The following is a 16063-nucleotide window of genomic DNA, read 5'->3' as shown; positions in this document are numbered from 1 at the left end:
CCTTTTTTGTTTTTAAAAACAGCACCACCCTTGTCCAGAGGTGATTTCTGGTAATGCAGCTCAGCCCCATTCACCTAAAGGATATGGGCACTAGTAAAGATTTAATGGGAACATGTCATCAGACTTGGTGACTTTAGGCTGCGGCCACCACCAGTTGGCTCTGATATATACAGGATGTTATACTGTATAAGAGTCCAGGCCGCTGTGTAGAACATAAAAATCACTTTATAATACTCACCTAAACAGTCAGTGCGGTGCAGACTGGTCGGATGGGTGTCTCCATTCTCCGGTACGGCGGCGCCTCTTTCGGCCATCTTTGTCGTCCTTCTTCTGAAGTCTGGGTACATGACGCGTCCTACGTCATCCACACTAGCCGGCATTGCCGTCCTGCGCAGGTGCACTTTGATCTGCTCTGAGCAGAGCAGATCAAAGTATTATAGTGCGCCTGCGCAGGACGGCAATGCCGGCTAGTGTGGATGACGTAGGACGCGTCATGTACCCAGACTTCAGAAGAAGGACGACAAAGATGGCCGAAAGAGGAGGCGCTGGTACCGGAGAACGGAGACACACATCCGACCAGTCTGCACCGCACTGCCCATTAGGTGAGTATTAGAGTGATATTTCTGTTCTACACAGCGGCCTGGACTCTTATATACAGCATTCTAACATCTATATATATAATTGCCTTAGTCTGTCTGTCTTGCTCCAAAATTGTGTCCTTACGGTGACACAAAGCTGATTGGCCGCTGGGCTCGCCATGGCCCCGCCCCCGCACGGATTGGCTCCTCCCCCCGCGCGGATTGGCCCCTCGCCTCGGATTCCGCCCCCCCCCCCCCGCACGGATTGGCCGCGACTCACACTCAGACTCACACTCAACGCAGCAGACACACAACACCCAACACACAAACACCGCGGCACACACAAATATACGCACATACCGCACAACACACACATTGCACAAAACATACCTCCCCCCAAAACACACCCCACCGCGCAACACACATACACAACGATACAGACACACAGCGCTCCACAAATAACGACACACAATGCGACACACAAACAACACCGCTCTCACCCCCCACTACACCCAGACAACCCCCAGAACATGTACAGCCCCTACACAAACACTTGGTAACTACACACAATTCTATATATATATATACATAGAAGGGAATTTTGTTTACTTACCGTAAATTCCTTTTCTTCTAGCTCCAATTGGGAGACCCAGACAATTGGGTGTATAGCTATGCCTCCGGAGGCCACACAAAGTATTACACTAAAAGTGTAAAGCCCCTCCCCTTCAGCCTATACACCCCCCGTGCTGCCACGGGCTCCTCAGTTTTGGTGCAAAAGCAGGAAGGAGGAAAAAATTATAAACTGGTTTAAAGTAAATTCAATCCGAAGGAATATCGGAGAACTGAAACCATTCAACGTGAACAACATGTGTACACAAAAACAGGGGCAGGGGCGGGTGCTGGGTCTCCCAATTGGAGCTAGAAGAAAAGGAATTTACGGTAAGTAAACAAAATTCCCTTCTTCTTTGGCGCTCCATTGGGAGACCCAGACAATTGGGACGTCCAAAAGCAGTCCCTGGGTGGGTAAATAATACCTCATAATAGAGCCGTAACGGCTCCGTCCTACAGGTGGGCAACCGCCGCCTGAAAGACTTGCCTACCTAGGCTGGCATCTGCCGAAGCATAGGTATGCACCTGATAGTGTTTCGTGAAAGTGTGCAGGCTCGACCAGGTAGCTGCCTGACACACCTGCTGAGCCGTAGCCTGGTGTCGCAAGGCCCAGGACGCTCCCACGGCCCTGGTAGAATGGGCCTTCAGCCCTGAGGGAACCGGAAGCCCCGAGGAACGATAAGCTTCGAGAATTGGTTCCTTGATCCACCGAGCCAGGGTTGATTTGGAAGCTTGTGTCCCTTTACGCTGGCCAGCGACAAGGACAAAGAGTGCATCCGAGCGGCGCAGGGGCGCCGTACGAGAAATGTAGACTGAGTGCTCTCACCAGATCTAACAAGTGCAAATCCTTTTCACACTGGTGAACTGGATGAGGGCAAAAAGAAGGTAAGGAGATATCCTGATTGAGATGAAAGGGGGATACCACCTTAGGGAGGAATTCCGTAACCGGACGCAGAACCACCTTGTCCTGGTGAAACACCAGGAAAGGAGCTTTGCATGACAACGCTGCTAGCTCAGACACTCTCCGAAGTGAAGTGACTGCTACTAGAAAAACCACTTTCTGCGAAAGGCGTGCGAGCGAAATATCCCTCATTGGCTCGAACGGTGGTTTCTGAAGAACCATCAGCACCCTGTTCAGATCCCAGGGTTCTAACGGACGCTTGTAAGGAGGGACGATGTGACAAACCCCTTGCAGGAACGTGCGTACCTGTGGGAGTCTGGCCAGGCGCTTCTGAAAAAACACAGAGAGCGCAGAGACTTGTCCCTTAAGGGAGCCTAGCGACAAACCCTTTTCCAATCCGGATTGAAGAAAGGACAGAAAAGTGGGCAAGGCAAATGGCCAGGGAGAGAAACCCTGAGCAGAGCACCACGACAGGAATATTTTCCACGTCCTGTGGTAGATCTTGGCGGACGTTGGTTTCCTAGCCTGTCTCATAGTGGCAATGACCTCTTGAGATAATCCTGAAGACGCTAAGATCCAGGACTCAATGGCCACACAGTCAGGTTGAGGGCCGCAGAATTCAGATGGAAAAATGGCCCTTGAGACAGCAAGTCTGGTCGGTCTGGCAGTGCCCACGGTTGGCCGACCGTGAGATGCCACAGATCCGGGTACCACGACCTCCTCGGCCAGTCTGGAGCGACTAGGATGGCGCGGCGGCAGTCGGCCCTGATCTTGCGTAACACTCTGGGCAACAGTGCCAGAGGGGGAAACACATAAGGAAGCTGAAACTGCGACCAATCCTGAACTAAGGCGTCTGCTGCCAGAGCTCTGTGATCTTGAGATCGAGCCATGAATGTTGGGACCTTGTTGTTGTGCCGTGACGCCATTAGGTCGACGTCCGGCATCCCCCAGCGGCAACAGATCTCCTGAAACACGTCCGGGTGAAGGGACCATTCCCCTGCGTCCATGCCCTGGTGACTGAGAAAGTCTGCTTCCCAGTTTTCTACGCCCGGGATGTGAACTGCGGAGATGGTGGAGGCCGTGGCTTCCACCCACATCAAAATCCGCCGGACTTCTTGGAAGGCTTGCCGACTGAGTGTTCCACCTTGGTGGTTGATGTAAGCCACCGCTGTGGAGTTGTCCGACTGAATTCGGATCTGCTTGCCTTCCAGCCACTGCTGGAACGCTTTTAGGGCAAGATACACTGCCCTGATCTCCAGAACATTGATCTGAAGTGAGGACTCTTGCTGAGTCCACGTACCCTGAGCCCTGTGGTGGAGAAAAACTGCTCCCCACCCTGACAGACTCGCGTCCGTCGTGACCACCGCCCAGGATGGGGGTAGGAAGGATTTCCCCTTCGATAATGAGGTGGGAAGAAGCCACCACCGAAGGGAAGCTTTGGTTGCCTGAGAGAGGGAGACGTTCCTGTCTAGGGACGTCGGCATCCTGTCCCATTTGCGTAGGATGTCCCATTGAAGAGGACGCAGGTGAAACTGCGCGAAAGGAACTGCCTCCATTGCTGCCACCATCTTCCCCAGGAAGTGCATGAGGCGCCTCAAGGGGTGTGACCGACCTTGAAGGAGAGATTGCACCCCTGTCTGTAGTGAACGCTGTTTGTCCAGCGGAAGCTTCACTATCGCTGGAAGAGTATGAAACTCCATGCCAAGATATGTCAGCGATTGGACCGGTGTCAGATTTGACTTTGGAAAATTGATGATCCACCCGAAACTCTGGAGAATCTCCAGAGTAACGTTGAGGCTGTGTTGGCATGCCTCTTGAGAGGGTGCCTTGACCAGCAGATCGTCTAAGTAAGGTATCACCGAGTGACCCTGAGAGTGGAGGACCGCAACTACTGTAGCCATGACCTTGGTGAAAACCCTTGGGGCTGTCGCCAGGCCGAACGGCAGTGCCGCGAACTGAAGGTGTTCGTCTCCTATGGCGAAGCGCAGGAAGCGCTGATGCTCTGGAGCAATCGGTACGTGGAGATAAGCATCTTTGATATCGATCGATGCTAGGAAATCTCCTTGGGACATTGAGGCGATGACGGAGCGGAGGGATTCCATCCGGAACCGCCTGGTCATTACGTGTTTGTTGAGCAGTTTTAGATCCAAAACAGGACGGAAAGACCCGTCCTTCTTTGGAACCACAAACAGGTTGGAGTAGAAACCGTGACCCTGTTGCTGAAGAGGAACCGGGACCACCACTCCTTCTGCCTTCAGAATGCCCACCGCCTGCAGAAGAGCCTCGGCTCGCTCGGGAGGCGGAGATGTTCTGAAGAATCGAGTCGGAGGACGAGAGCTGAACTCTATCCTGTAACCGTGAGACAAAATGTCTCTCACCCAACGGTCTTTTACTTGTGACAGCCAGGTGTCGCAAAAGCGGGAGAGCCTGCCACCGACCGAGGATGCGGTGTGAGGAGGCCGTAAGTCATGAGGAAGCCGCCTTGGTAGCGGCACCTCCGGCGGTCTTTTTAGGGCGTGATTTGGACCGCCATGCGTCGGAGTTCCTCTGATCCTTCTGGACGAGGAGAATTGGGACCTGCCCGCCCCCCGAAAGGACCAAAACCTCGACTGTCCCCTCCTCTGGGGTGTTTTTGGTTTGGCCTGGGGTAAGGATGTTTCCTTTCCCTTGGATTGTTTGATGATTTCATCCAATCTCTCACCAAACAAGCGGTCGCCAGAAAATGGCAAACCAGTTAAGCACTTTTTGGAAGCCGAATCTGCCTTCCATTCCCGTAGCCACAAGGCCCTGCGTATTGCCACCGAATTGTCGGCTGCAACCGCCGTACGGCTCGCAGAGTCCAGGACAGCATTAATAGCGTAGGACGCAAATGCCGACGTTTGAGAGGTTATGGACGCCACCTGCGGCGCAGACGTGCGTGTGAGTGCGTCAATTTGCGCCTGACTAGCTGAGATAGCTTGGAGTGCCCATATAACAATGGCAGCGGCGGTCAGCGCAGCAGTCCCCATACACTAACACACTCAGCGACGCTGCAGTGTGTAAAGGCACAAACGCAGTCAGCGCCGCGGTCCCCGGTGCACTAGCACACCCAGCAATGCTGGAGTGTTGCTGTGCGCGGTCCCCACGGGGACACAGAGTACCTCAAAGTAGCAGGGCCATGTCCCTGAACGATACTCGGCTCCTATCCAGCAGAGTCCTCAGGAGCTGTGGATGGAGCACGGTCTCATGTGCCTGGAGACCGATAGGATCCCACTTCACCCAGAGCCCTAAGGGGGATGGGGAAGGAAAACAGCATGTGGGCTCCAGCCTCCGTACCCGCAATGGATACCTCAACCTTAACAACACCGCCGACAAGAGTGGGGTGAGAAGGGAGCATGCTGGGGGCCCTAGTATGGGCCCTCTTTTCTTCCATCCGACATAGTCAGCAGCTGCTGCTGACTAAGCTGTGGAGCTATGCGTGGATGTCTGACCTCCTTCGCACAAAGCATAAAAACTGAGGAGCCCGTGGCAGCACGGGGGGTGTATAGGCTGAAGGGGAGGGGCTTTACACTTTTAGTGTAATACTTTGTGTGGCCTCCGGAGGCATAGCTATACACCCAATTGTCTGGGTCTCCCAATGGAGCGCCAAAGAAAATCATACATTAACTACACGATACATAAATTCTAGAATACCCGATGCGTAGAATCGGGCCACCTTCTAGTACTGTATATAAGAGCCCACTGGTGGTGGCCGCAGGTTATAGGCCCCAAATCTGGTGACCAGTTCCCTTTAAGACAACCTGGTTTCTATGATCACTGTACATAGACTGTACAATCAATAGTAGGCTCAACTCACAGCAAAATCTGCAACTCTTATCTCTCTTCTCCCAAACCAGCTTCTTAGCCAATTTTATGAACGTTTTGCTCATAATTTAGCTTAAAAATGGATCAGGAGAAAGATAAGGAGCTAGACCTGAGATTAGCGGGTGGTATATACATTCTGCAGGCTGCTATGTCCAGTGAGAAGCCAAAGACTAACATATTTTGGAAAAATAAAAATGCTCCCAAAAGGTATTTTTATCCTTTAACCCTAGAACGCATACCTGGGGCCTCGCAGGCCTGCTAGGTCACTTGTTTTCTATGGTTGCGCATTCTAGGGTTAAGTGAATGGTGATGACTTGCAGTACCCCACACAACCTGTAGATAAGAGTGGTGCTGTTTGGGGGTTCCCCCCCCCACCCACGAATACAGTCCCTTTAAATATAGCAAGAACAAAAACATTTCACAGTGTGGAAATTACATCCTAGATGTGGAGTGTGACCATCGTGCATGATTCCCCTGATGGTCATTACTTCATTGACTGCTATGGCAGGACTGTGAGTGGGTTATAGAGGAAGGTTCACAAGGACGGAGACCCCATTCTTTACAGGAGTACTTCCTGTCCTGGTTCATATAAAGCTTTTTCACTGTGCAGAACAGGTTTAATTCCTCAGTGTATAATCTCTGTTTGTTGTCAGTGAATGAAACCTTATCTTGGTTTCTATGTTCTTTTGACAGAAGTACCCATTTTTATTTTTTATTTTTTTTACTGTTTACAAATATATGCTATCAAATGACAGCAAGCAGAGATGTTGAGCATCTTTTATAGGAAAGAAGGTGGCAGCAGCAAATGTCTGAGAACTGCCCTATGTCCAAGGCCATAGTTATGGGGATTGTTATCCATCTGTATGCCGGGCCATAGCGGCAGTGTATTAATGACAGAGCCAGTGGTAAAAAAGTGATATCTAAAATCTGTGGCTCTCCAGATGATGGGAAACTAGAACTCCCATAAAAACGTATCACCGCTCCAGAAGAATAAATATGATCGCTGGGGCTGACCAATTTGCACCCCCCATAGATCATGTGTCTGAGGTCCCCTGTGCATAGGATGGTACTGAGCATGTGCGACCAGTCACTGTTTATATGATTGGTGGCTGCACATGCTCACTAACACTTGTATCACACAGAGGATTTTGGGATCTGTGTTTCCAGAATACATAAAAGTTAAATATCCCAGACCCCCAGCGATCATGTACAGGTGGGTAAATGTGGCCTTTGGTAGACTCTCTGAAACAGTTTGCTTTGGATCTGCTGTATGAGGGTGCCGGCCATAATGGTCAATAAGGCCTCAGTTCCACGTGCGTTTTGTACGGAGTAGTGCAATCCAATAAAACATTGGATTGCTCTCACTCTAGTGCAAAACCATGGGGGCAGTGTCCATCTGCGATTGATTTCTCATGCCATAACGGCATGCGGAATGCTGTGTTTGGTAGCGAGTCTCGGCTCACACATCCCCATACAAGTCTATGGGAGCGTGTGACACATCACACTGCACTCATATAATCTGAGTGCAGTGCGATATACGCAGAGACAGGCAGCGCAGGAGATGGGGAGAAAGTGATCCCTCCCTCTTCTCCGCAGCTGTGATGAGATCGCAAGATCGGATCAGTTGCATGACCCTCGGCTGACGCTCGCAGCAGAGGGTCATTAGCATATCGCTTCCGATGCTCTCGCATCAGAAACTATACGCAAGTGGAACTGTACCCTAATGCAGCTAGATGCAAGGGCCTCCTATTACTGGGCCAGCTGGTAAGTCTAAAAACATAGATGCCTGCTGATTTTAATAGTTGCTAGTTACCAGAGCCAGCGGGGGTCTTACCTGAAGGAAAGGGCCTTATCCTCGTCTCCAGTGGAGATGAAATTGTCATTAAAAGCAAAGAGGTGTGGAGCCATTATACTCAGTGCCTGTTCACACTACACTACCTCCAGGGCATGCCTGGACACAGACTCATAGTAGAGGTTGTTATAGAACCATTACCTGCCTATTAATCACTGATGCCACAGCAATGACTTAATGTTCATCCATCAGATGACTGCTGCGGCCGATCACTGGTCTCAGTATGTACAAGTGTCACAGCTCATCTAGAGATTGGCTGCAGTGGTCACGTCCAACAGTCACATAACATCCCTGCTGGATCAGTGGTGCTGGAGCAAAGGGCGAGCTATTATTTTACTCACTTATATAGTGCTATTAATTCCACAACACTTTTCAAACATCATCATCCCTGTCCCCATCGGGGCTCACACTCTATATTTCCTATCAGTAAGTCTTTGGAGTGTGGGAGAAAACTGGAGAACCGGGAGGAAACCCCCCACAAAAACTGTCACGGTAAGTCCGGCTGAGAGAGGTGCAGACAGTGGTTTGAGTTGAAAACAGATTCAGAAAACTCTCCTCCTTTGGAGGAGATATGTTTCCTAAAAACTTTTTCAAGCATGTACAAATTTTTATTTTTTTTTTTTGCAGCCTCTTGATTGGACAATGCCTAGTTTGAGAGTTTCCCATCAGGAGCCACTTCAAAGTAGGGATCTGCACTTTTTCAGGTGTTTTTTAAGACCTGAAACGGAGAGAAAAAACTGAACACAGAGGTTTCAGAAATGAATATGCAGGGACTTTGCAGTGTTTTTTGGAGCAGATCAGCTCCAGAAAACTCCTAGAAAAAACCCTGGCTAAGGTTCTGTGCGCACTAGAAAATGGAATTTTCTTAAAATTCCGGACCCTCTGAGGTAGAGGTAAAAGTAGCAAAATCCGCAAGCGTATTTGCCGCGTTTTGGTCCCTGCAAGTGTTTTTACCATTATCTATGGCAAAAACCTCAGGTACCTGCAGAAAAAAAGTGATATGCTCATTAATTCCGTGGCAAAATCCACAGGTACACAAACGTAGTGTGCGCACAGCATTTTTTTTTTATTCCCACAGGTTTTGCTGGAGAATGACTGCAGAAATGTTAAACATTTTCTGCAGCATTCCTGCGGCAAATCCGCAGCGTGCGCACAGGAACTTATAGGGTATTTTATATCAATTTCAGCTGCTGTTGGATGACTGAGAAGTCCAGACACCCCATATAATGTAGGTAGAACATATCAGCTGCCGGGTTTACGGATCACAGTTGTTTACAATGGAGTGTATAGGCGCTCATGGTATGAGCCAGGAATGTATACAGATTAGCACCGGTGACGTTTGCGGTACAGATCGAGGTATTGCTTCTGCAGCATCCGCCATCACTTATGTCACCGTTCTCTTTAGCTTATAAATACTCAGATTTGGAATGTAAAGATTTCGGACTTCAGCTCTGAAAAATGAGCCCAATATGTGAACGCCCGCCTCATGGCAGAAATAAGAGGCACGCGTTACCTATACACCATAGATATGGAGCCGGGGGGGGGAAATCAGATTCAGTGCACGCTGCAGAATCTACAATATGTGTCTATAGCGGTTTAACGGAAATGGGCTACGACAAGATGGTCACAAATCACCTGACCCAAACATGACAGCCTCAAATTTAGGTTAGGAGACCTGCTGCCTGTCCATACTTGATCTGTGATACTCAGACGGCTGAATTTGAACCGAAAACCCGTATTTAAAATTACAACTCCATAACCCCATGGTGCGGTGCTGGATCGGCACTATCTGGGAAGCGCAGGCTCTGCTATCACGTGGACCCCCTCCTCCAGTAATAATAAGTCCAGGGCGGAGGCCCGCGCCAGCCTCCTGTGGATGCGTCTCAGGCGGAAGATGTAGAGGATGATGGACAGCAGCACCACCAGGATGCAGGCGAAGAACAGGTAGTGGTTGTAGACAAACGAGATCCGGTACCAGCTAACGTGAGCCGGACGAGCGCCGTCCTGCCGGATGTCCCTGCAAGAAGAAAGACACGTGGTCAAGGCGGAAGCGCTGCACCGACAAAATCTGTTACCGCCGCACCTAGGCCGAATTTACATGGCTGTAATGTGAGCAACTCTTAGGATCTTAATAGTTATTGCCATCCTACAAGGATATTGTCAGATTGTTCTTGTAAGCACTTTTGAAATTCACTTCTTCAAATTTGTATTCATTCTTCAGATATCGGCACTTTTCTTTCAAATAGTGTCTCAACCAACAATCCGCTGCACTAAGTATACAGACATAGAAGACTGGAAACTAGACACGCATTACTGTTAAGGAACTAGATGTAAATATTGAGAAGCTTAGCGTATAAAGGCCAGATTTATGCAAGCCCAGCAGCCAGAGTCAAGGTGTATCTCGTATGCTCCATCCCTGTCTAATGATGCCTACAGCCTACAATTTTATGGGAGGGCAGAAACCTGCTAATAGGAAATTAAAAATTGCTTTAAGCTGATGGGAAAGGCATGACCCTATTTATTTCATTGAACCTACATGTTCGTTCCAGTGTTCAATATCTGTATACCTTAGCATCTCAGAGTGCAGCTGTTTACTTGTTAGTTTATTTCATGTTCAGTATGCACCCGTTTACACTTGTCTGTTAAATACCATCAGTTTCCTAATTTTGCATTCTAGGGTCATGCCTCATGACTAAGCACACTTTTCCCATTGGCTTAAGGCAATTTTTAATTTCCACTTAGGTTCCTGCCCGCCCATAAAATAGTAGGCTGTTTAGATATAGGCAACAATAGACAGGGACACCGCATTAAGAGATACGCCCTGACGCTTGCGGCTGGGCTCTAATAAAACGTTTTGGGGGTTTTTTTCCACGCCAAGTGTCTCAATTTTGACATTTATTTCCTTAGCAGTATGTTCAAGCTTCTATAATCTATGTCTGTATACCTTAGAATCTCAGCGTACAGTTGTTTATTTCATGTTCAGTATGTACCTGTTCACACTTGTCTGTTAGGAAGTGCTGTCAGTTTTCTTATTTTGTATTACGGACAGAATGTAGACAGCAAAAAAACAGCCACTGCTACCTCACCCCCTTGCAGGTGTGAAATAATTGTGGACTTTAGATGGAGAAATGCTACAGATTTCAATTTCACAAGTCTCCAAACATGAATCTAGAGCAATGGTTTTCAAGCTCTAGTCCTCTCGGCCCCCATCAGGGCATGTTTTCAGGATTTCCTTACTATTGCACAGGTGATGCCTTGATAGCATTAAAGGGAACCTGTCAGGTGTAATATGCACCAGAACAACGAACAGTCCTGGCTGCATATTGCTAATCCCTGCCTAACTGTCCCTGCATACACCAGCATAGATAAAAAAGAGAATTTTGTTTACTTACCGTAAATTCTTTTTCTTATAGTTCCCTATTGGGAGACCCAGACATTGGCTGTATAGCTTCTGCCTCCGGAGGACACACAAAGTACTACACTCAAAAGTGTAGCTCCTCCCTCTGAGCTTATACACCCCCTGGAGAACCAGATCTAGCTAGTTTAGTGCAAAAGCTGAAGGAGAATAGCCACCCATAAGTAAAAACAGAGCAAGAGCCAGAACAACCGGAGACTCTGTCCACGACAACAGCCGGTGATAAACACGCGGAACAAGAAATTGCCAACAGGCAACAGGGAGGGAGCTGGGTCTCCCAATACGGAACTATAAGAAAAAGAATTTACGGTAAGTAAACAAAATTCTCTTTTTCTTCATCGTTCCTATGGGAGACCCAGACTATGGGACGTCTCAAAGCTGTCCCTGGGTGGGAATAAACAGAAAAAACTAAGAAGTAGGCGGAGCCTAACTTCACAAATGGGTGACAGCCGCCTGAAGGATGCGTCTGCCCAAGCTCGCATCTGCCGAAGCATGAGCATGCACTTGGTAGTGCTTTGAAAAGGTATGCAGGCTAGTCCAAGTGGCAGCCTGACAGACTTGCTGAGCCGTAGCCTGGTGCCTGAAAGCCCAAGAGGCACCGACAGCTCTGGTCGAGTGTGCCTTGATCCCCGGCGGGAGAGGCACCTGAGAACACTGGTAGGCATCCGAAATGGTCGACCTAATCCAACGGGCTAAGGTCGGCTTAGAAGCAGAGAGACCCTTGCGCCGACCTGTGGTTAGCGCAAAAAGAGAGGTGCACCGCCTAAGAGCAGCGGTGCGAGACACATAGATCCGGAGCGCCCGCACCAGATCCAGAGTATGCAACGCTTTTTCAAAGCGATGAACAGGAGCCGGACAAAAGGAAGGTAGGGTAATGTCCTGGTTAAGGTGGAAAAGAGAAACCACTTTAGGGAGAAAGTCCGGAGTCGGACGGAGAACCACCTTGTCTTGATGAAAAACCAAAAAAGGTGACTCCGAAGAGAGCGCAGCTAAATCAGAGACTCTCCTGAGGGAAGGTATGGCCACTAGAAAGACCACCTTCTGTGAAAGACGAAACAAAGAAACCTCCCTAAGAGGCTCAAAGGGGGGTTTCTGCAATACCGTGAGAACAAAATTGAGGTCCCAGGGATCCAAGGGCCGCCAGTAAGGCGGGATGATGTGAGACGCACCTTGCATGAAGGTGCGGACCTGAGCCAGCCGGGCGATACGCCGCTGGAACAGAACTGACAAAGCTGAGACTTATCCCTTGAGAGAGTTGAGGGATAGTCCTAGCTGCAGACCGGACTGTAGAAAAGACAGAAGGGTCGGCAAGGAAAAAGGCCAAGGAGAATGGCCGGAAGAGCGACACCAGGACAGGAAAATCTTCCAAGTCCTGTGATAGATCTTGGCAGAGGAAGACTTACGGGCCCAAGTCATAGTGGAGATGACATCAGGAGGGATACCAGAAGCCGTCAAGATCCAGGACTCAAGAGCCACGCCGTCAATCTGAGAGCCGCAGAATTCTGGCGGAAAAACGGACCTTGTGAGAGAAGGTCTGGACGGTCCGGAAGATGCCACGGCACCTCTACGGACAGATGGAGCAGGTCTGGGTACCAAGCTCGCCTGGGCCAGTCCGGAGCAATGAGGATGACCCGACGGCCCTCCATTCTGATCTTGCGCAGAACTCTGGGCAAGAGAGCTAGAGGGGGAAACACGTAGGACAGACGAAACTGGGACCAGTCTTGAACCAGAGCGTCCGCTGCAAAGGCCTGAGGATCGTGGGAGCGAGCCACGTAAACCGGAACCTTGTTGTTGTGACGGGATGCCATTAGGTCCACTTCCGGAGTGCCCCACTTGCGGCAGATTGACTGAAACACTGCCGGATGCAGGGACCACTCGCCACTGTCCACGGTTTGACGGCTGAGATAATCTGCTTCCCAGTTTTCCACGCCTGGGATGTGGACTGCGGATATGGTGGACTTTGAGTCCTCCGTCCATTGAAGGATGCGTTGAACCTCCAACATTGCCAGGCGGCTGCGTGTCCCACCTTGGTGATTGATGTAGGCAACCGCTGTCGCGTTCTCTGACTGGACTCGGATGTGCTTGCCCGCCAACAGGTGGTGAAAGGCTAGGAGAGCTAGAAGCACAGCTCTGGTTTCTAGCACATTGATCGAAAGGGCTGACTCGGACGGAGTCCAAGTGCCCTGCGCTCGGTGGTGGAGACATACCGCTCCCCAGCCGGATAGACTGGCATCCGTGGTGAGGATCACCCAGGACGGGGCCAGGAAGGAGCGCCCCTGAGACAGAGAGAGGGGCCGAAGCCACCACTGAAGAGAGCTCCTGGTCTGTGGCGACAGAGCCACTAGCCTGTGCAAGGAGGAAGTCCGCTTGTCCCAACAGCGGAGAATGTCCAGCTGCAGAGGACGCAGATGGAACTGGGCAAAGGGAACAGCCTCCATTGACGCCACCATCTGACCCAGCACCTGCATTAGGTGCCTGATGGAATAACGGCGGGGCCTCAGCAGAGAGCGCACCGCTAGTTGGAGGGACTGCTGTTTGACTAAGGGCAGCTTCACAAGTGCCGGCAGAGTCTCGAACTGCATCCCTAGGTACGTGAGCCTCTGGGTCGGAGTCAGAGTGGATTTGGGAAGATTGACAAGCCACCTGAATTGGGCTAGAGTGGCGAGAGTGAGCGAAACACTCCGCTGACAGTCTGCGCTGGATGAAGCCTTGACAAGAAGGTCGTCCAGGTAAGGAATCACTGCCAACCCCTGGAGGTGCAGAACCGCAACCACTGCTGCCATGACCTTGGTGAATACCCGAGGGGCCGTGGCTAACCCGAAGGGGAGAGCCACGAATTGGAAATGTTCCTCTCAGATTGCAAAACGTAGCAAACGCTGGTGTGAAACTGCAATTGGCACATGCAGATAGGCATCTCTGATGTCGATGGACGCCAGGAACTCCCCTTGGGTCATAGAGGCAATGACTGATCGCAGAGACTCCATGCGAAAATGCCGCACCCGGACATGCTTGTTGAGAAGCTTGAGATCCAGGATGGGCCGGAAGGAACCGTCCTTTTTGGGGACTAGGAAGAGATTTGAGTAGAAACCTCTGAACCGTTCCCGGGCGGGAACCGGTACAATTACTCCGTTGGCCTGCAAGAATGCCACGGCCTGAGAGAAGGCGGCGGCCTTGGAGCAGGGGGGAGTTGACAGAAAAAAATCTGTTTGGCGGGCTGGAAGAGAATTCTATCCTGTAGCCGTGGGAGATGATATCCCTTACCCACTGATCGGAGACGTGTTGAAACCACACGTCGCCAAAGTGGGAGAGCCTGCCACCGACTAAGGACGTTGCTGGCGCGGACAGATAGTCAAGAGGAGGCTGCCTTAGCGGCAGCAGCTCCTGCGGTCTTCTGTGGACGCGCCTTTGTGAGCCAGCTGGATTTTTGGTCCTTGGCTGAGTTAGTGGACGAGGCCGAGGGCTTAGAGGACGACCAGTTGGAGGAACGAAAGGAACGAAACCTCGACAGATTCCTACCCTGGACAGGTTTCCTGGTTTTGGTTTGTGGCATGGAAGTACTCTTCCCGCCAGTAGCTTCCTTAATAATTTCATCCAGCTGTTCACCAAACAGCCTGGATCCAGCAAAAGGGAGCCCAGCAAGGTACTTCTTTGAAGAAGCATCTGCCTTCCACTCTCGAAGCCACAAGATCCTGCGGATAGCGAGGGAATTAGCCGAAGCCACCGCAGTGCGGTGAGAAGCCTCCAGCATGGCAGACATGGCATAGGATGAAAAAGCTGAAGCTTGGGAAGTTAAGGTAACCAGTTCGGGCATAGATTCCCTGGTGAGGGAATGCATCTCCTCCAGAGAAGCAGAGATGGCTTTGAGAGCCCACTCTGCTGCAAAAGTTGGGGAGAACGAGGCTCCTGCCGCCTCATATACAGATTTGGCCAGAAGGTCGACCTGGCGGTCATTGGAATCCTTAAGAGAGGTGCCATCAGCCACTGATACAACGGTCCGGGCTGATAGCCTAGACACCGGAGGGTCTACCTTTGGTGAATGAGCCCACTCCTTGACCACCTCAGGTGGAAATGGAAACCAGACATCAGAACCACGCTTCGGGAAGAGTTTGTCAGGACAGGCCCTAGGCTTGGTCACAGCGGCCTGAAAACTGGAGTGGTTAAAGAACACACTCGTTGCCCTCTTAGGCGAGGTAAACTGGTGCTTTTCTGCCAGAGAGGGTTGCTCCTCTGATACTGGCGGATTGAGATCCAGTACAGAATTAATGGACGCAATCAAATCACTAACATCTGAGTCACTCTCGGACAGATCAATGGGGCACATGGAGTTAGCCTCCGAGCCTCCTGTAAAGGCATCCTCCTCGTCCTGCGAGTCAGCTTCTGAAAAAGAGCCACGGGACGAGGAAGGAGAGGGAGCCCTGCGTCTCCTCTTAGGAGGACGGGGTCTGGGACCTGATGATGAATCCTCTGTGAGCTCCGGTCCTGAGAGACCCCTAGCAGCAGAGGCACCCTGTGAAGGGGGCTGATGCATGTTCAGCAAAGTCCTGGACAGCTGTCCCATGGAGTCAGCAAAAGACTGGGAGATAGACCTAGAAAAGGATTCTACCCAAGCCGGGGGTTCAGCCACAGGAGCCGGAGCAGCCGGAGAGACCACTGGGGGGGCAATTCCAGGCTGAGGCATCGTTAGGTTAGAGCAGACATCACAATGTGGATAGGTGCTCGGTTCAGGCAGTATGAGCTTACATGCAGTGCATACTGAATACAGCTTTGGAGCCTTGCTCCTCGTGTGAGACATGCTGCTGGAGTGGGGGCTCCGCCAGAATGACCCCTAGAGAGTATATACAGAAGGTCCACAACCGGAGTTGTGG

At 50.7% G+C, this 16063-nt stretch overlaps 1 protein-coding gene across 2 annotated transcripts in view; it reads right to left on the bottom strand.

The window, feature by feature from the left end:
* Nucleotides 1–5667: 5667 nt before the first annotated feature.
* Nucleotides 5668–16063, bottom strand: part of ENTPD7 (ectonucleoside triphosphate diphosphohydrolase 7) — a 54698-nt gene continuing 44302 nt past the window's right edge. For both annotated transcript variants that reach the window (XM_075348421.1, XM_075348419.1), the window contains exon 13: nucleotides 5668–9800. In XM_075348421.1, coding sequence (XP_075204536.1) covers nucleotides 9569–9800 — 232 coding nt within the window. In that variant the 3' untranslated portion in view covers nucleotides 5668–9568. The remainder of the gene's footprint in view (nucleotides 9801–16063) is intronic.

Source organism: Anomaloglossus baeobatrachus, chromosome 5 (genome assembly GCF_048569485.1).
Source record: "Anomaloglossus baeobatrachus isolate aAnoBae1 chromosome 5, aAnoBae1.hap1, whole genome shotgun sequence".
Classification (NCBI taxonomy): domain Eukaryota; kingdom Metazoa; phylum Chordata; class Amphibia; order Anura; family Aromobatidae; genus Anomaloglossus; species Anomaloglossus baeobatrachus.
The sequence above is the reverse complement of the archived record's forward strand: the minus strand, read 5'-3'. Positions and strand labels throughout refer to the sequence as shown.